This window comes from Anarhichas minor, unplaced genomic scaffold (assembly GCF_050575085.1).
Source record: "Anarhichas minor isolate MPS153535 unplaced genomic scaffold, ASM5057508v1 ptg000053l, whole genome shotgun sequence".
Taxonomy (NCBI): Eukaryota; Metazoa; Chordata; class Actinopteri; order Perciformes; family Anarhichadidae; genus Anarhichas; species Anarhichas minor.
Genome location: NW_027466499.1, coordinates 303,051 through 322,680, shown reverse-complemented (window position 1 = coordinate 322,680; position 19,630 = coordinate 303,051). Strand labels below are relative to the sequence as shown.

General features: G+C 44.5%; 2 protein-coding genes across 3 annotated transcripts in view; both read right to left on the bottom strand.

Moving 5' to 3' along the window:
- Nucleotides 1-2,251: 2,251 nt before the first annotated feature.
- Nucleotides 2,252-16,460, bottom strand: ints3 (integrator complex subunit 3). 2 transcript variants are annotated; one of them, XM_076075512.1, is made up of 29 exons: nt 16,302-16,460; nt 14,320-14,403; nt 14,158-14,241; nt 13,969-14,082; nt 12,974-13,058; nt 11,813-11,879; nt 10,180-10,321; nt 9,981-10,110; nt 9,802-9,899; nt 9,463-9,654; nt 9,300-9,387; nt 8,264-8,343; nt 8,083-8,174; nt 7,894-8,000; nt 7,627-7,770; nt 7,170-7,299; nt 7,028-7,082; nt 6,756-6,859; nt 6,195-6,359; nt 5,757-5,910; nt 5,473-5,541; nt 5,313-5,388; nt 4,791-4,904; nt 4,668-4,716; nt 4,329-4,496; nt 3,847-3,947; nt 3,115-3,187; nt 2,889-3,042; nt 2,252-2,796 (listed from the first exon to the last, which is right to left on the bottom strand). In XM_076075512.1, the coding sequence occupies exons 1-29, from the start codon at nt 16,377-16,379 to the stop codon at nt 2,719-2,721; spliced, it is 3,075 nt and encodes a 1,024-aa protein (XP_075931627.1). In that variant the 5' UTR covers nt 16,380-16,460; the 3' UTR covers nt 2,252-2,718. The 2 variants fall into 2 exon arrangements, with proteins under 2 accessions (XP_075931627.1, XP_075931628.1); XM_076075513.1 differs by having other exon boundaries at nt 7,627-7,746.
- A 306-nt stretch (nt 16,461-16,766) lies between these two features.
- Nucleotides 16,767-19,630, bottom strand: part of npr1a (natriuretic peptide receptor 1a) — a 30,610-nt gene continuing 27,746 nt past the window's right edge. The window contains exons 20-21 of the mRNA XM_076075527.1: nt 19,431-19,529; nt 16,767-18,896 (exon numbers count right to left, since the gene is read on the bottom strand). Coding sequence (XP_075931642.1) covers nt 18,751-18,896; nt 19,431-19,529 — 245 coding nt within the window. The 3' untranslated portion in view covers nt 16,767-18,750. The remainder of the gene's footprint in view (nt 18,897-19,430; nt 19,530-19,630) is intronic.

Sequence of the window (19,630 nt, the reverse complement as noted above, 5' to 3'; positions counted from 1 at the left end):
ATCAGGCTATCTGGTTTCTCCAAGGCTGATCCGCTCAAACAGTCTCGTTAATTGGAACCAGACGATCAGGATAATTGCGCGTGCCGTCCTACTTCAAAAGGGGGAAGCGTCGATCACCGAAACCATGATTTTCTAACAGTACAATGTTAAATAAAGTCAAAGAAAGAGCCTCTTTTTACTCCGCTGACGAGCAGGAGATGATCATGAACGCATATGAGGAATTCAAGACCATAATCACGCCCTAAAATCTAACACCTCCACCGCTGCGAGGGCTAGACAAGAAGCACGCAAAATATCACAGACACGTTAAATGCGTAAGTGTTGTAAATGTATCGGCTCATTTTAATGCCTCATCACCCCAATCAATCAGATGGTATGTCTTTAAATGAGCTGCTGGCAGTAGGCTTCATGAATGCATCATCCAATGAGATCTATAGCGACAATAATGATCTCAACTCTTTCAGAATAAGATAAAAACAAGCCCAAAGAGTATCTAACTGATCCTCATTAATATGAGGATATATGTACTGTATGCCCTCATGTATCATGTACTATATATGTGTATATACATGTATGTGTAGATTACCATATAGAACTAGCAGTTTGAATATGTGTGTGTGAATCTGTGTGTGGGCGGATCAGTGTGTGTGTGTGTGTGTTATTCATCATCAGACATTCAATCAACTGAAGCAGTGAAGATAAATAGTGTGATTCTCTCTGTTCTTATCATGAGTCCACCTTCATCATGTTCTACAGTAATGATATGCTGGTGTACTAATAACACTGTCATATCATTATGAGTGCTTTAACCCTCATGTATGCAACGCAGCCATCAAGAGGACATGGGAGCAAGTAAACACTAACACACACACATTACTCAGAATGCTGAGTCAGTACAATATGTGCCATGGTGATGTAATGAACACATCCATAAGTTTATTAAGCGCCAAATAAACTTAACCAACAGCACGGCATGCAGCGGCTTTCCCCATGTTCTCCGCATCGCCGACACTGAACAACAATGTACCACTCGCAGAACAGCTCAAGGCTGCATCCAGTGTGTGAGAGTCAATGCTCGGCTGCAGCGTGTGGTGTTCAATGTATGCTCCAGAAGGTCTGTAAATAAATGACTCCTTGTGGGCAGAATGGATAGCGCTCGTATAGGAAGTCATCATGATGTGATAACGGATCTTGGCGATGTGGAAGAACTCTCTCCCTATAAAACGCTACTCTAACTAATATCCTCCTTCATCAGTGGATCTCTGAGGAAGGGAGCTGTACATTAATGCAATAGAGGCTTCTTAGTTTGCTCAGCTGGTTTAATGGATCACCGTGTCTCACTTTACATGCATTTCCAGAACTCCCGTATAACCCCCGGTAGATGCGCAAGCGCATTAGACTACCGTATATGACAGGAGCTGCCATTTTTTCCGGGGGAGTGGCAGCTTATCCAGCTACCTTCAGTTAGCCTGCGCTGGAGCAGGTTCAAGTTTATGGATGTGTTGCCATGGTGATTTTGCCAAACTTGCTTCGTGGAACCGAAAAGCCTGATCTACGTCATCTTATCCTGAAAAGTATCCGGCTAACTCAGTTAGCCACGTACGAGGAACGGGGCCCAGGTCCTCATGCGAGAACATGAACATCTTAAAGTATCTTAAAGTGAAACATTAATGTTTAACGTCTTTTCATAATTCATATTAATGTTCTCATACTTGTACTCTTTAAAAATACTTTGTTAGCACAAAAATGCATCATTAAAATACTAGTGAATAGTTTTACCATTCTAGTACGCTACAATATGTGCAGTTCTACCACATTGATAATAAAGATAATGATAATAATAAAAATAATAAAGATAATCATAATAATAAAGATAATAATAATAGATGATAAAGATAATAATAATAAATATAATAAAAAAATAATAATAAAGATAATAACAATAAAGATAATAATAATAACAAAGATAATGATAAAGACAATAATGATAATAAAGATAATAATGACGATAGAGATAATAACAATGATAATGATGATAATGATAATAATAAAGATAATAATAATAATGATAATAAAGATAATAATAATGACGATAATAGAGATAATAACAATGATGATAATGATAATAAAGATAGTAATAATGATAATATTTTAATAATGATGATAATGATAATAATAATAAAGATAATAATAATGATAATATTTTAATAATGATGAAGATAATAATAATAAACTGATCGACAAACCAAACTCCATTTGATTTTTTTATGTTTTTCACATCGACACTGATAAAATGTAACAAATGATGAACAGACGAGGAGATTTTACTGCAGCGGGACAGACAGGAAGGAGCTGCTCAAAACAGCAGGAAGTCCAGATCCTCCACAATAAGAGTCCAAAGCCCCCCTCCCCCTCCCCCTCCAAAAAAAGAGAAAATACAAAAAGGGGGGTCAGAAGTACCCACAAACCACCACACTCATCTTCTTCATCGTATTTCATCATCATGTTGTTAAAATCAGTCTGCTGGTTTCCTCCTCCAAGTGCATCATGGGAGAAGCGCCACATAGAAGCCACACGGTCTCCTCCGTGGAAACAGCATCAGTCTCATGGTGTCCGATGCCCCGCCCCTCCCATGGCGGTCAGTGCGTGTTGTCGGGAGGGGGCGGGGCCTTTCTCGGGTTCGCTGACAGTCCGGCGTCTGATTGGTCCAAGCGTCCGTCAGTCGCTGTCCGAGCCGACGGCCGATGAGCCTTTCCTCTTCCTCTTGGGGGCTTTGGGCTTCGAGTCCTCCTCCTCCTGAAACACAGAACACACTGTTGTTGTCATCTAACCCCAAAGCCACGTCAGACCGGGTCAGACCAGGACCCGGGTGGGTCGTGTATACGTACCGAGGCGCTGCTGGAGCCACTCTCCTCCTCGTTGGTGGGAGGCGCTGCTCCTTTCCGGGAGCGAGGAGAGGAGGCGGGAGCTTTACGCCGAGACTTGGGAGGCTTCGACTGAGAGTCCTCGTACTCCTCCGCCAGAGCAAACAGGTCGCTGAACCTGCAGGAAGTGATGTCATCAGCACCGGGTGTGATGTCATTCGCCCGTGTGTGTGTGTGTGTGTGTGTGTACCTCATCTTGTGTGCTTCGTCACAGCTGGCCTGAACGTGCTGCAGAGCCTGAAGGATCGGAGTCTGAGTGAAGACTGACAACACGAACACAATCAATCACTGATCAATAACCAATTAGTGAGAGTGTGAGTTCAAGTGTGTGAGAGTGTGTGTGAGTTCAAGTGTGTGAGTGAGTGAGTGAGTGTGTCAGAGTGAGTGTGTGAGTGAGTGTGAGAGTGAGTGTGAGAGAGTGTGTGTGAGTTCAAGTGTGTGAGAGAGTGTGTGAGTGAGTGTGTGAGAGAGTGAGTGAGTGTGAGAGTGAGTGTGTGAGTGAGTGTGTGAGTGAGTGTGTGAGAGAGTGAGTGAGTGTGAGAGTGAGTGTGTGAGAGTGAGTGTGTGAGTGAGTGAGTGAGTGTGTGTGAGTGAGTGTGTGAGAGAGTGTGTGTGTGAGTGAGTGAGTGAGTGTGAGTGAGTGAGTGAGTGAGTGAGTGAGAGAGTGTGTGTGAGTGAGTGTGAGAGAGTGTGAGAGTGAGTGTGTGAGAGAGTGTGAGAGTGAGTGTGTGAGAGAGTGTGTGTGTGAGTGAGTGAGTGAGTGTGAGTGAGTGAGTGAGTGAGTGAGTGAGTGAGAGAGTGTGTGTGAGTGAGTGTGAGAGAGTGTGAGAGTGAGTGTGTGAGAGAGTGTGAGAGTGAGTGTGTGAGAGAGTGTGTGAGAGAGTGTGTGTGAGTGAGTGTGTGTGAGTGAGTGTGTACTAACAGTTGTTCTTGGTGTTGCTCAGACTCAGTCTCAAGTTGTCCATGTGCTCCAGGATCTGTTCCAGGGTCAGCTGAGCCAGTTTACTGCTGGAGCTCCGGAGACTGGAGACAGAGAGACAGACAGGTTAGTCCCCCATGACACAGTGTCCTCGCAGAAGACGTTACGTCATTAAACAAACCAACTTAAAATAGTCTCCCTGTATGTCCTCACCTCTGTCTCTCTGTCCTCCCCTGTCTGTCTCACCCCTCTCTCTGTCTGTCTGTCTCACTTCTGTCTCTTGCAGGCTGGTTGTTGTTCTTGATCAGCTGGGTCTTGATATGTTCTCCTGTCTCTGTCTCACCTCTGTCTCCCTCTCCCTCTCACCCCTGTCTCTTGCGGAGGCTGGTTGTTGTTCTTGATCAGCTGGGTCTTGACGTGTTCTCCTTGTCTCTGTCTCACCTGTCTGTCTGTCCCCCCGTCTGTCTCACCTCCGTCTGTCTCACCTCTGTCTCTTGCGGGGCTGGTTGTTGTTCTTGATCAGCTGGGTCTTGATATGTTCTCCCAGCGTGTCGTCGTATTTGGAGGCCCAGTGTCTCAGGATGCTGGTGGTGAACTGGTCCTCATGGTGACACGGCCGACTCAGGACCATCTTTACCATCTCTTCACTGGGCCTGGGACAGACAGAGAGGTTAACAGACAGACAGACATTAACAGACACATCAACAGACATATTAACAGACACATTAACAGAGAGAATGACAAACGCATCAACAGACACATCAACAGACAGACACATTAACAGAGAGATTAACAGACAGACATATTAACATAAATATTCATACTTTTCTCTGCGGAGCTGCAGCAGCAGACAGGATAAGGCCTCTGGATGTTCTGCAGACAGAAGAGAACATCTGTGAGTAAAGTGTCCCATCAGACCGGAGGACAGACAAACGTCTCCTGGTCACCTTTATATTTGAGGTGTTGCAGGATGGGGATGATGGTCTCCAGAGGGACGCTGTGGGCCAGGAACAGCTGCCAGGTACTGTACTGCTCAAAGGTCTCCCAGTCCAGAGACTGAACTGTTGAGACAGGAGGACACATGTAGACCCAGGAGGACACGTGAGGACACATGAAGACCCAGGAGGAAACGTGAGGACACATGAAGACCCAGGAGGAAACGTGAGGACACATGAAGACCCAGGAGGACATATGAGGACACGTGAAGACCCAGGAGGACATGTGAAGACCCAGGAGGACATGTGAAGACACAGGAGAACATGTGAAGACACAGGAGGACACACGAAGACCCAGGACACATGAAGACACATGAGGACACATGAAGACACGTGAGGACATGTGAAGACACGTGAGGACATGTGAAGACACGAGGACACATGAAGACACGTGAGGACACATGAAGACACATGAAGACACATGAAGACACATGTGTCCTCTGCAGTAAGATAATGTGTGTGTGTGTGTCTCACTGAGGATGTTGAGGACAGAGTCTTTCCTGAACATCACCAGGTTCCCCATCATCACGTGACACATCAGCTCCTGTAACTATAGAGTTTACATCCTGGTTACTGAACAGGTGATCCGGGTCATGAAGGTCTGAATCAGGTCTTTGGTCGCAGACTCACTCACCTGTGTGGAGTCGATGACGGCCACGATCATGTTGAGCAGCTCACCGCTCCTCAACGTCTCATCTGGGAACTGAAGGGACACGTTCACAAGACCCGAGACCTCAAGAGACCTCGAGAGACCCCAGGAGACCTGGAAGAGACCTCGAGAGACCTCAGAAGACCTCGAAAGACCTCAGGAGATCTCAGGAGACCTCAACAGACCTTGGGAGACCTCGAGGGACCTCAAGGGACCTCAGGAGACCTCGAAAGACCTCAGGAGACCTTGACACAAGATGGTATACGTACCTCAGAATATATAGAGGGCGTTAGGTAGCAGAGCAGTCGGACGTCGTCCTCTTGACACGCCTTCATGTCCATCATCAGACAGGTGTGCAGATCACCGAGAGCCGTCGCCTGAGCAAAGGACTCGTACAGCATCATCTTACCGTTGGCTGCTTTACTGCTCACACACACACACACACACACACACACACACACACACATTAAACATCATGTTTCTCATCATGGTAGCACTAGGAAGTCGCTAGTTAGCTAGCCTGCTAACTCCACAAAAATAAGCCATACACAGTTGCGACTCGTCTGTTGATAGCAGTGATCTTTCCTTGGTGAAGCATTAAGTTGTTAACTCTTCGTATCGTTGCTACTCTGCTCCTTTTAGTCCTTACTGTCCTCGTGTACTTCTATGGACGACCCCTTCATATTGGGACACACCCCGGGTCTCACCTGGCTTTGAGGTAGTACAGCAGGTGATACCCGATCTTGGGTTGTTTCTGGTAGAATTCAGCCAACATGTCGAGCAGCACGGAGAATCCACTGTTATCCTCCTGCATGGTGACCAGGTTCCTGAAGACCAGGCAGACGGGTTTGGACACCGACTCCTCCAGGGACCTGAGAGACAGACAGGTAATCAGAGAGACAGACAGACAGACGGGTTCTTAAAGTTATTAGACCTTTTATCCCTCCAAACATATGTTGCTATCAGCATGTCATGTTTGTTGTTTTCGACTCTTCGTGGTGGTTTAAAATGGGCCTCTTCGTGGTGGTTTAAAATGGGCCTCTTCGTGGTGGTTTAAAATGGGCCTCTTCGTGGTGGTTTTTGGGCCTCTTCGTGGTAGTTTAAAATGGGCCTCTTCGTGGTGGTTTTCGAGATAGTTTGTGAGTGAAGGACTTTTTGTGACTTCTTTAGGACTAACACTAACCCTTTAATCCCGATGAAATATGGATATTCCTGAATGTATTTTAGTCTCTAGATACCTATAATCAATGAAATGTTAACAGTCTTACTCCTCAGTGATCTCGTCTGGCAGGACGTCTCCTCTGAAGTGATCTTTAAACAGTTCAGCCAGACAAGAAGCCAGACCAGACATCTGCTCCGAGTCAAAGTCCTCCTGCAACACCGCACAGAGAGTAAGACACAGTAGAACATAGTAAAACAAGGCAGTACATAGTAGAACACAGCAGTACACAGTAGAACACAGTAGAACATAGTAAAACACAGTAGAACATAGTAAAACACAGTAGAAAATAGTAGTACACAGACTGATCTAACAACTCACCTCCAGGATCAGATCCACGATTTCCTGCATCACTTCACACTGAGTCTCTGTGTCACTGAGGAGACATAATCAATAAGTATTACTGATCAATAAACACTGAGGAGACATAATCAATAAGTATTACTGATCAATAAATGATCACCTGGTCTTCTGCAGCTGCTGGACTTTCTCCTTCATGGTGTCGTCTAATTGGTCGATCCACGGTGTGACGTCAGCAGGCTCCTCCACCACGGCTTCTTTGATTGGATGAAACCTGAACTCCCTCTTCTTGCCTGCACAGTGATTGGTCGAGAGACGGTCAGATAGCATTCAGCTGCAGACTCACTAGTTGTACTGGTTACAGTGGCTATAGTGGTTACAGTGGCTATAGTGGTTACAGTGGTTATACTGGTTACAGTGGTTGTACTGGTTACAGTGGTTGTACTGGTGACAGTGGTTGTACTGGTTACAGTGGCTATAGTGGTTACAGTGGCTATAGTGGTTACAGTGGTTATACTGGTTACAGTGGTTGTACTGGTGACAGTGGTTGTACTGTTGACAGTGGTTGTACTGGTTACAGTGGTTGATTAAAAGTAAACCAGTCTAAACTGGTTCTTCACCTTTGTTGTGGACCTCCTCCTCATCATCGCTGAAGGCCGCCTCTGTGTTGTCATAGCAACCGTCCTCCTTGTCCAACACATTGTTGTCCATCTCTAAGGAAGTGGACTCCTCCATCTTAACTAGAGGACACACACACACAAAACCTGACAAACTCTGATTCTGACATTCTACATCCAGCAAGACTGGATTCTGAAGGATCAACACTTTAAAGATCAGATCTATAAAACCTCATAATCTGTCTGTGTGTGTGTCTCTGTGTGTGGTACCTTCAGTCGGGGGGGAGGGCGAGCTGCAGAACTCAGGGAATCTCTCTCTGAGCATCGATCGAAGCTCTCGGTCCAACTTTGGATTATCAAAGAGTGGAGCGAGGTGACTGAGAGACAGAGAGGCTGATCAATAATCAATAATCAATAGGTGGTGGACTGACTGTGTGTGTGTGTGTGTGTGTTTCTTACGCCAGCACTCTCTTCTCCATGATGAAGGTGAGCGAGTTGAAGACGCCCTGACGGACCTGAGACTCCAATGGAGGGAAGAAGTGAGGAATGATCTGAGGAGAGATGATCGATTTAGTGTGTGTGTCTGTGTGTTTGAGTGTCTGTGTGTCCATGTGTTTGATTGTGTGTGTGTCTGTGTTACCCTGCACATGAAGTCCAGCAGTGTAGCAGTGATGGCAGGATGAGGTTTCATGGAGTGATGCATCACCAAGATGGCTGGTTCTGACACAAAAGAACCAAACACAACAAGAGTCACTAACTTTACTAGTTATATGTTAATAATATAGGACTGGTTTATAGTCAGGGCCGGCTCAGGTTTATATTAGTTAGAATCGTTAACCCTCATTAGTTAGTATTGGTAACCATCATTAGTTAGTATTGGTAACCCTCATTAGTTAGTATTGGTAACCATCATTAGTTAGTATTGGTAACCCTCATTAGTTAGTATTGGTAACCATCATTTGTTAGTATCGGTAACCATCATTAGTTAGTATCGGTAACCCTCATTAGTTAGTATCGGTAACCCTCATTAGTTAGTATCGGTAACCCTCATTAGTTAGTATCGGTAACCCTCATTTGTTAGTATTGGTAACCCTCAGTTAGTATTGGTAACCATAATTTGTTAGTATCGGTAACCATCATTTGTTAGTATTGGTAACCCTCATTAGTTAGTATTGGTAACCATCATTAGTTAGTATTGGTAACCATCATTTGTTAGTATTGGTAACCATAATTTGTTAGTATTGGTAACCCTCATTAGTTAGTATTGGTAACCATCATTTGTTAGTATTGGTAACCATCATTAGTTAGTATTGGTAAGCATAATTAGTTAGTATTGGTAACCCTCATTAGTTAGTATTGGTAACCATCATTTGTTAGTATTGGTAATCCTCATTTGTTAGTATTGGTAACCATCATTAGTTAGTATTGTAACCATCATTAGTTAGTATTGGTAACCCTCATTTGTTAGTATTGGTAACCCTCATTTGTTAGTATTGGTAGCCCTCATTTGTTAGTATTGGTAACTCTCATTTGTTAGTATTGGTAACCATCATTTGTTAGTATTGGTAACCATTATTTGTATTGGTAACTATCATGTGAGGGTTAGGTCAGAGTTGGTGAACACATTTTATCAAAGAGGGTCCTCACAAGTGTAGAAAGGTAAAAGTGTGTGTCACCTATGTTCATGATGCTGTCTTTCTCAGGATTGAAGAACAGCCAATCATAGAAGAGAGCCAGTTTGGCGTTGGAGGCGGCGACGTTTGACTGGAGAAATCGATCAATCGATTAGTTAGTTCTTGATTTTAAAAGATGATGAGCTTCAGATTGATGCCCCCTTACCGTGCAGGTGGTGAGCAGCCAGCCAATGATGGCCCAGCGCGGCAGGATGTCGGAGCTCAGCACCTCATTGGACGGGTGGACCACTCCACAGATGTAGCGAATCAGATCGCAGCGCAGTGATTGGCTCTCTGCTGTGGACAGGTACTGTCTCTGAAACCAGTCCTGATAGCGCTTCTGCTGCCCGAAACGCACCTGGACACAGGTAAGAAGTCAGTCATCCAGGTGTATGACTGGTGTGTACTGTTCATATACTGTGAGTGTACAGGGTGTATATATTGTATATACTGTGTGTATTTAGTGTATACTGTGTATATACTGTGTGTGTGAAGGTAAAGTTACCCTGGAGGTCATGAACAGCAGCTTGGTCTCCATGTCCGGTGTGAGACGACAGGCCAGAAACTTCCTGGAGGTGCGAGCGGTGAGCAGCTGGAGAACACCTGAGAAACACATCAGATTACAGGGGAGTGTTGGTAGTGTACTTTACCGGTGTACTGAGGATTGTGGGTAGTGTAGTTTACCAGTGAACTGAGAACTGAGGACTTGTGGACTGTGCAGCAGGTCCTTCCACACCAGCTCCATCTCTGGGATCCGAGCAACATTCTGCATCAGACGGACCAGATCTCTGCCGATGATCTGACACTCCATGAACTACACAGAGAGACGGGATCGTCATGGTAACCACCTGGGTAATCAATACACACACACTTCCTTCCTTACCTTCTCCCTCAGCATGGAGATGCAGTAGTCAACCTCTTTCTGACGCAGAATCAGGAGATTCGGAGCTCCGTGGTCGACGATAAGACGAAGGTACGTGTAGACTGACATCGCTATCAGCATCCCACTCTTCAACACCCACTCTCTAGAGACAGGAATATAGTCAGATATATACAGTACAGACCCTTCACGGTACAGACCCCTCACGGTTAGGGTTGGGTACCGAAACCCGGTGCCAATATGGCACCGGTTCCTATACGACCGGTATCTACCGTCCCGAAACGCAACGCAGATTTCGGTGCTTCCTTTCGGTGCCTGAGTCCAATGAAATACTTTTTTTACACTACTCTGATGACTCGTCCTGGCAGCAGTTAACGATAGCCTCGGTCCTCCTCGACCCCTCACGGTACAGACCCCTCACAGAACAAACCCTCACAATACAGACCCCTCACGGTACAGACCCCTCACAGAACAGACCCCTCACGGTACAGACCCCTCACGGTACAGACCCCTCACGGTACAGACTACTGCTGGGCGGTATGACCAAAAATTTGTATCACGGTATTTATTTTCCCTTGACTGTGTTTTTCTATACGTTTATAGAAGCTTACTCTACTGTCAGAAGTACATAGAATATAAAAACATGTTAATGTCATCATGTAGAAAGGCTTTGATTACTAGAGGGTGCTCGTTTGTTCCTATAATGTTGGGATAGCAGTTTGGCTGAAGTATAAGACGTACCTTGAATCCAGTGTTTTAATCATTGCTCTGAGTCGTTCTCGACTGTCTGTAGCGGGACCATGTCCTTGCATAGCTGGGTCGTTATTGCGTTTGTAATGTCGCTCCACCGCTTGCTCTTCTTGTCATATGCTGCCTCGAGCTAATGCCTCTTCAAGCGATGTCTGACCCTTTGGCTTCACTGTTTCACTCGCGCTAACGTTACCGGTCAACGACCTCGAATCCGACGGCCCGGCTCCTCTCTTGGGGACAGACTCTATCGGTGCATCTCCGGTCAGTCTTTGTTCATCCTGCATCGCTCCTTTCTGTTCTTTAATGTAACGTTACTGTAGCGACGGAGCCTCTCGCTGTTAGCAGACTGTTGTGCTAGCGGGCTAGCTAGCGAGCTGTACCCAGCATGCAGTTCGGCAGTGTAATTTTATAAATGTACAATTATTAGTGTTACAAATTGTTTATCTGTCACAAACTGTTGTGTCGTGGTGTTTTGTTGTTAAAGAGCGTTAGTTGTGGGTTATTAATTGTTGTTATAAAGTTATAACCATGACTAGGGTTCCCTCTCAATACACTCTACACAACTAGCTCCAACTGTAGTGCTCACAGCGGCCAACAATATATTCTGCTGCCTGTTGAAGAACAACAGAAATTGTTTCGGCTATGCACCGGTATGACGGTGTGTGAAAAATGAATATCATACGGGAACACTAGTACAGACCCTTCACAGTACAGACCCCTCACAGTACAGACCCTCTAGCTGCTTCACAGTACAGACCCCTCACAGTACAGACCCTCTAGCTGCTTCACAGTACAGAATACTTGCATGAAGTACTTTCAGAAACACATCACATGTACTTCAGTCTGACTAAACTTTGGTTAGAATAGATTTCAAAGTTAAACTTACTTTTGGTCTAACAGGATGTCAAGAACGTTCTCAGCCAACCAGAGGTTTTTGGTGGAAATATCTCCACCTGGATTTAAAACACACAATGAGAGAGTTACTTTGAGACGACAACATGTGGATGTGTGTATATATATATTAGTGCTGGGCAACGATTACAATATTTAGTCACGATTAATCCCGTTGTTATGCTCAAAGTTCAATAATGAATTTAAAAGTAGTGTATTGTGCACTTTTATTTTAAAGTGCTGCTATATGAACAAGAGGTCAACAACATTTGGTTTGTAAACACTTTAAACACATCAGGTTGTTGTTAGCAGCAGTGTTCTCTTCACACAGCAGCAGTTCTATCTCTTCACTATCTGTGCTCAGTGTGTGACTGTGTGTGAAACGTTCCACTGCTGTGCAACAGGAACATGTTTCAGCACGTTTCATCTATATGTGTGTGTTGTGTCTTCATGACAGTCAGAGCATGTGAATGCAGCTCTACTCTTCATCACTATGATGCTGTAACTCAGAGGTGATGAAGGTGACCCAGCTCTACTCTTCATCACTATGATGCTGTAACTCAGAGGTGATGATGGTGACCCAGCTCTACTCTTCATCACTATGATGCTGTAACTCAGAGGTGATGATGGTGACCCAGCGATGTCCAGTAGTCTCCAGTGAGAGCAGCAGCTGCTGCACGTTGTAACGCCGTCGCTTTAGTCGTCCTCTCCTTTAACACAACTCGTGTGTTCTTCTGGTGACGGTGCGTCTTGAGGCTCATACGTGACGTCATTCGTTGAGATCCTAAAGGTGCGTTCACACCAAACGCGACGTGAACGCACCTTGAGAACGTTCCTCAGACCGACATCTTCCACAACACTAACCTGCAGTTTGTCTCCACTCCTCTGTAGTATCTGTTAGCTTGTGTTGCTTTAGTTTATCTCTACTTCTCCCACACGCTGCATCAACGTAGTCTGAAGACTTCCTCCACTGTTTGTTTGGGTGATTTGCTGACATCAACGGTGTGTATTGCATTTTTAAAAAACTGCGTTAATGTGCGATAAAATAATTGTCGGCGTTAATTAATGAATGCGTTAACACGATAATAACACGTTAAGTTGCCCAGCACTAATATATATATATATATATATATATATATATATTAATATCTCTGACCTGCGATCTGTTTGAGCAGCGTCATGACGACACCATCAGCTCCCATCACTCCACTCTTCACCAGCTCTCTGACCAGCCACACCAGCTGAAACATCACTTCAGTTAACATCTGGAGCCGTTAAAGTTACAGGTCATTTAGACATAATCACCTGTATACCTGTGTGTATACCTGAATGTGTTTCTGTATACCTGTGTATAACTGAATGTGTACATGTGTACCTGTGTGTGTACCTGAATTTTTCTGTATACCTGTGTATACCTGAATGTGTACATGTATACCTGTGTGTGTACCTGAATGTGTTTCTGTATACCTGTGTATAACTGAATGTGTACATGTGTACCTGTGTGTGTACCTGAATGTTTCTGTATACCTGTGTATACCTGAATGTGTACATGTATACCTGTGTGTACCTGAATGTGTTTATGTATACCTGTGTGTATACCTGCATGTGTACATGTATACCTGTGTGTATACCTGAATGTGTTTCTGTATACTTGTGTGTGTACCTGAATGTGTTTCTGTATACCTGTGTGTATACCTGAATGTGTTTCTGTATACCCGTGTGTATACCTGACTGTGTTTCTGTATACCTGTATACCTGTGTATACCTGAATGTGTACCAGTATACCTGTGTGTATACCTGAATGTGTACCTGTATACCTGTGTATACCTGAATGTGTACCTGTATACCTGTGTGTATACCTGAATGTGTAGCTGTGTGCGTACCTGTATACCTGTGTGTATACATGTATACATGTGTGTATACCTGAATGTGTACCTGTATACCTATGTGTATACGTACCTGTATACCTGAATGTGTACCTGTATACCTGTGTGTATACGTACCTGTATACCTGTGTATACCTGAATGTGTACATGTGTGTATACCTGAATGTGTACCTGTGTGTATACCTGTGTGTATACCTGAATGTGTACATGTGTGTATACCTGAATGTGTACCTGTATACCTGTGTGTACACCTGCATTTGTTTACCTGTGTTCTGGGGACGTCCTGCAGCTTGAGGAACTTCTCCATCAGGATCTGGTTGATCTTCACCAGAACCACGTTCATCCCGTCTCTGTTGAGCAGTGTCAGGTCTCTGTAACACTGTCACAAACACAGAGTGATGTCACAGTGATGTCACACATTAACAATGATGAGGATGATGTGGTGGTGTCTCACCCTCTGGGCCTGGGTGGGCTCTGTGAGGACGAGAGAGAAGAGACCCAGACACACCTCCTCATGCTGCGTCTGCCCTTTACACACCTAGAGGACAGTATTAGTCACAGTGTTAGCAGCAGTACTAGCAGCAGTACTTGTAGTAGTACAGGGTACGTTTCTTACGTTAGCAGTGAGCGCGTCGTTGGCCTCTCTCTCTGAAAGCCCATTGGTCAACGACTGGACGATCCCAACACAACGCTCCAATCTCTGCAAACACAAATAAATAAATAAAAACAATGTTCATAAATGATTTCTACATGTCGTCATATATTTATCCTCCTTTTATCTGATCAAACGTCCTGCTGACAGTAAATACTTTATATATTTGATATAAAACTATAAACACTATAGAACTAACACCACAGGATGATATACTTGTGATGTATGAACACAGTACTTGCACACAAAGAGTTGAGTAGTTGTGATGTGTAAACACAGTACTTGCACACAAATAGTTGAGTAGTTGTGATGTGTAAACACAGTACTTGCACACAAAGAGTTGCGTAGTTGTGATGTGTAAACACAGTACTTGTACACAAAGAGTTGAGTAGTTGTGATGTATAAACACAGTACTTGTACACAAGGAGTTGAGTAGTTGTGATGTGTAAACACAGTACTTGTACACAAAGAGTTGAGTAGTTGTGATGTGTAAACACAGTACTTGTACACAAAGAGCTGAGTAGTTGTGATGTATAAACACAGTACTTGTACACAAGGAGTTGAGTAGTTGTGATGTGTAAACACAGTACTTGTACACAAAGAGTTGAGTAGTTGTGATGTATAAACACAGTACTTGTACACAAAGAGTTGAGTACTTGTGATGTATAAACACAGTACTTGTACACAAAGAGTTGAGTAGTTGTGATGTGTAAACACAGTACTTGCACACAAAGAGTTGAGTAGTTGTGATGTGTAAACACAGTACTTGCACACAAAGAGTTGAGTAGTTGTGATGTGTAAACACAGTACTTGCACACAAAGAGTTGAGTAGTTGTGATGTGTAAACACAGTACTTGTACACAAAGAGCTGAGTAGTTGTGATGTATAAACACAGTACTTGTACACAAAGAGTTGAATAGTTGTGATGTATAAACACAGTACTTGTACACAAAGAGTTGAGTAGTTGTGATGTATAAACACAGTACTTGTACACAAAGAGTTGAGTAGTTGTGATGTATAAACACAGTACTTGTACACAAAGAGTTGAGTAGTTGTGATGTATAAACACAGTACTTGTACACAAAGAGTTGAGTAGTTGTGATGTATAAACACAGTACTTGTACACAAAGAGTTGAGTAGTTGTGATGTATAAACACAGTACTTGTACACAAAGAGTTGAGTAGTTGTGATGTATAAACACAGTACTTGTACACAAAGAGTTGAATAGTTGTGATGTATAAACACAGTACTTGTACACAAAGAGTTGAGTAGTTGTGATGTATAAACACAGTACTTGTACACAAAGAGTTGAGTAGTTGTGATGTATAAACACAGTACTTGTACACAAAGAGTTGAGTAGTTGTGATGTATAAACACAGTACTTGTACACAAAGAGTTGAGTAGTTGTGATGTATAAACACAGTACTTGTACACAAAGAGTTGAGTAGTTGTGATGTATAAACACAGTACTTGTACTCAAAGAGCTGAGTAGTACACAGTACTTGTACGTGTAAACAAAGCTAGTACAGATATTTAAACTGCCAACATCTCTCTACTTCTGACATGTGAAACAGGAGCACTGCGCATGCGTATCTGTCACCTTTCGGGTCTCATCCATATGTTTACGTAGCATTATGCTAGGCTAACTGTCCGCGAGCAGAGTGTCATCACACACACGCGCGCGCGCGCACACACACACACACACAGACAGACAGACACAGTAACACCGTGTTTACACAGAACACCGCGAGGCGGTGCTATGCTAACTATGCATACACTAAGCATACTAACAGCCTAGTTAGCACAGCCATGCTAGCTATGCTAACTAGCCTGCTAGCCGTCCCGTAGGTCCATCCCGTCTCTTTGTACCCGCCACCAACTGCTCATGAACCCGCTCTAACCGGGTTTATCCCGGGTTACAGGCCCGTTAGCCCGGGTCAGCCTACCTCCTCCAGCTCGTCTTTAGCGTCCAGCTGAGTGGACACCACCAGCCGAGGCTGCGGCTTCGCCTTGGCCGTCTCCATCTCACTTCTGTCTCACTCTTCTGTCTCGCTCTCTCAGTCCCGCTCTGTCACACCGTCCAGCAGCTACGTGACGGTACATCCGTCACCGACAGTCTGCTGCCATCTGACCAATCAGCTCACAGAGTCCTCTGAGTGACGTCCGTGTGGCCCAATGACAGGAGAGGAAACCTACAGCCAATCCTTGGACGGCTGGTGTGAACCTGAACGCCATTTATAACTTGTTTACGACATTTAACAAGTAATACTTTAATATTTAATGTTCTGAAACTTCAGTAAAGGTACTAAGTAATACTTGTTCTAGAAGTATTCTGATACTTCAGTAAAGGTACTAAGTGATACTTGTTCTAGAAGTATTCTGATACTCCAGTAAAGGTGCTAATACCACAGTGTAGAAGTAGTCTGCATTATACATTCATACTTTATATAAACAGTTAGTTTATTCGTAAAGCATCATATTTTATAAACTTTATAAATTCCTCAGACTAATACACAACATATGGAAGATAAAGATTATAATAACTCATTTAAATATATATTGTCTTTGGTTTAAATGGAGCAGAAAACATCTCGATAAAATATAGTGTTAGTTAATCAATAATAAAGACACAGACAATAAAGCACAATAAACTTCAAATGATTTCTTTTTATAATCAAACGTTCGTCTGTTTCTGTTATTTCAAATCCTGAACTGTGATGTCAGAGGTTCACATCCAATCAGAGAAGGGGGGGGGGGGGGGGGAGTTTCCTCCTTCAGTCTGTGTCCTCTCCTTCAGTCTGTCGCCTCTCCTCCTTCAGTCTGTCTCCTCTCCTCCTTCAGTCTGTCTCCTCTCCTCCTTCAGTCTGTCTCCTCTCCTCCTTCAGTCTGTCTCCTCTCCTCCTTTAGTCTGTCTCCTCTCCTCTCCTTCGGTCTGTCTCTCCTCCTTCAGTCTGTGTCCTCCTCCTTCAGTCTGTCGCCTCTCCTTCAGTCTGTCGCCTCTCCTTCAGTCTGTCGCCTCTCCTTCGGTCTGTGTCCTCTCCTCCTTCAGTCTGTCTCCTCTCCTCCTTCAGTCTGTCTCCTCTCCTCCTTCAGTCTGTCTCCTCTCCTCCTTCAGTCTGTCTCCTCTCCTCCTTCAGTCTGTCTCCTCTCCTCCTTCAGTCTGTCTCCTCTCCTCCTTCAGTCTGTGTCCTCTCCTCCTTCAGTCTGTGTCCTCTCATTCAGTCTGTGTCCTCTCCTCCTTCAGTCTGTGTCCTCTCCTCCTTCAGTCTGTCTCCTCTCCTCCTTCAGTCTGTCTCCTCTCCTCCTTCAGTCTGTCTCCTCTCCTCCTTCAGTCTGTGTCCTCTCCTCCTTCAGTCTGTGTCCTCTCCTCCTTCAGTCTGTGTCCTCTCATTCAGTCTGTGTCCTCTCCTCCTTCAGTCTGTGTCCTCTCCTCCTTCAGTCTGTGTCCTCTCCTCCTTCAGTCTGTGTCCTCTCATTCAGTCTGTGTCCTCTCCTCCTTTAGTCTGTCTCCTCTCCTTCAGTCTGTCTCCTCTCCTTCAGTCTGTGTCCTCTCCTTCAGTCTGTGTCCTCTCCTCTCCTTCAGTCTGTGTCCTCTCCTCTCCTTCAGTCTGTGTCCTCTCCTCTCCTTCAGTCTGTGTCCTCTCCTCTCCTTCAGTCTGTGTCCTCTCCTCTCCTTCAGTCTGTGTCCTCTCCTCTCCTTCAGTCTGTGTCCTCTCCTCTCCTTCAGTCTGTGTCCTCTCCTCTCCTTCAGTCTGTCCTCTCCTCTCCTTCAGTCTGTCCTCTCCTCTCCTTCAGTCTGTCCTCTCCTCTCCTTCAGTCTGTCCTCTCCTCTCCTTCAGTCTGTGTCCTCTCCTCCTTCAGTCTGTGTCCTCTCCTCCTTCAGTCTGTGTCCTCTCCTCCTTCAGTCTGTGTCCTCTCCTCCTTCAGTCTGTGTCCTCTCCTCCTTCAGTCTGTGTCCTCTCCTCCTTCAGTCTGTGTCCTCTCCTCCTTTAGTCTGTGTCCTCTCCTCCTTCAGTCTGTGTCCTCTCCTCCTTCAGTCTGTGTCCTCTCCTCCTTCAGTCTGTGTCCTCTCCTCCTTTAGTCTGTGTCCTCTCCTCCTTTAGTCTGTGTCCTCTCCTCCTTCAGTCTGTGTCCTCTCCTCCTTTAGTCTGTGTCCTCTCCTCCTTCAGTCTGTGTCCTCTCCTCCTTTAGTCTGTGTCCTCTCCTCCTTTAGTCTGTGTCCTCTCCTCCTTCAGTCTGTCTCATCTCTTTTAGTCTGTGTCCTCTCCTCCTTCAGTCTGTCTCATCTCTTTCAGTCTCTGTCCTCTCCTCCTTTAGTCTGTCTCCTCCTCATCCTCTCCTTCAGTCTGTATCCTCCTCCTCTCTCCTCTCCTTGAGTCTGTGTCCTCTCCTCCTTCAGTCTGTCTCCTCCTCTCCTAGCAGCCAGAACGTCCTCATGCTTCCTTTTCCCTTCATCTCGATTTCTCCTCTGAACTCCAGCTGGAAGCAGTTGAACTCCTGAAGAACCTCACGGGTCGCCTCAGAGACGTGAATCCGCAGAGCTGGAGACACAAACAACAACAACATTCAACCAAAAACAACAACAACAACAACAAAACAAACGCAACAACATCATCAAACCAAACACAACAACAACATCAAAACAAACACAACACAACAAAACAAACAACAACATCAAAACAAACAACATCAACATCACAACTTCACAGTGACATCATCAAAACAATCACATCAACATCACAACAACAACAAACAGACAGAAAACACAAACAAAGTCAAAGTGTTTTTACAGAAACAGGACATGAAATATAACATATGATAACATGTGAAAACTATAAACAGTAAGTATTGTATTTTCATGTATTTTAGGCTGAGTTTAAGTTTATTTGTTTACTATACAAATATGGTCACTTCTGGTTTCGAAACAACGAAATGGCGACGGTTGGTGCCACAACCTTTGAGCTTCACTGTGGCTCTTAATAAACCTGTGGGTGACTTTCTATACAGTCTACTGTGATATGTGTGTATACGTGTGTGTGTGTGTGTGTGTGTGTGTGTGTGTGTGTGCGTGTTACCCTCTCCATTGGACTCCATGCGTGACGCTGTGTTGACGGTGTCTCCGAAAAGACAGTACCTGGGCATCTTCAGCCCGACCACACCTGCACACACTGGACCTACACACAAACACACACAGACACACACATGTTATTTATCATACTTTTAAAACATTATCACAGTAGAAGTATTCAGATCTACTAAAAGTATTAATACTACA

Excerpts from the sequence above, each read along its gene's own strand:
- ints3 (XM_076075512.1), bottom strand. The coding sequence starts at position 16,379 with ATGGAGACGGCCAAGGCGAAGCCGCAGCCTCGGCTGGTGGTGTCCACT. Across the intron at positions 14,083-14,157 it reads AGCCCACCCAGGCCCAGAGG|TGTTACAGAGACCTGACACT; the intron begins GTGAGACACCAC and ends TGTTTGTGACAG. Across the intron at positions 8,001-8,082 it reads ATGGAGAAGAGAGTGCTGGC|TCACCTCGCTCCACTCTTTG; the intron begins GTAAGAAACACA and ends TCTGTCTCTCAG.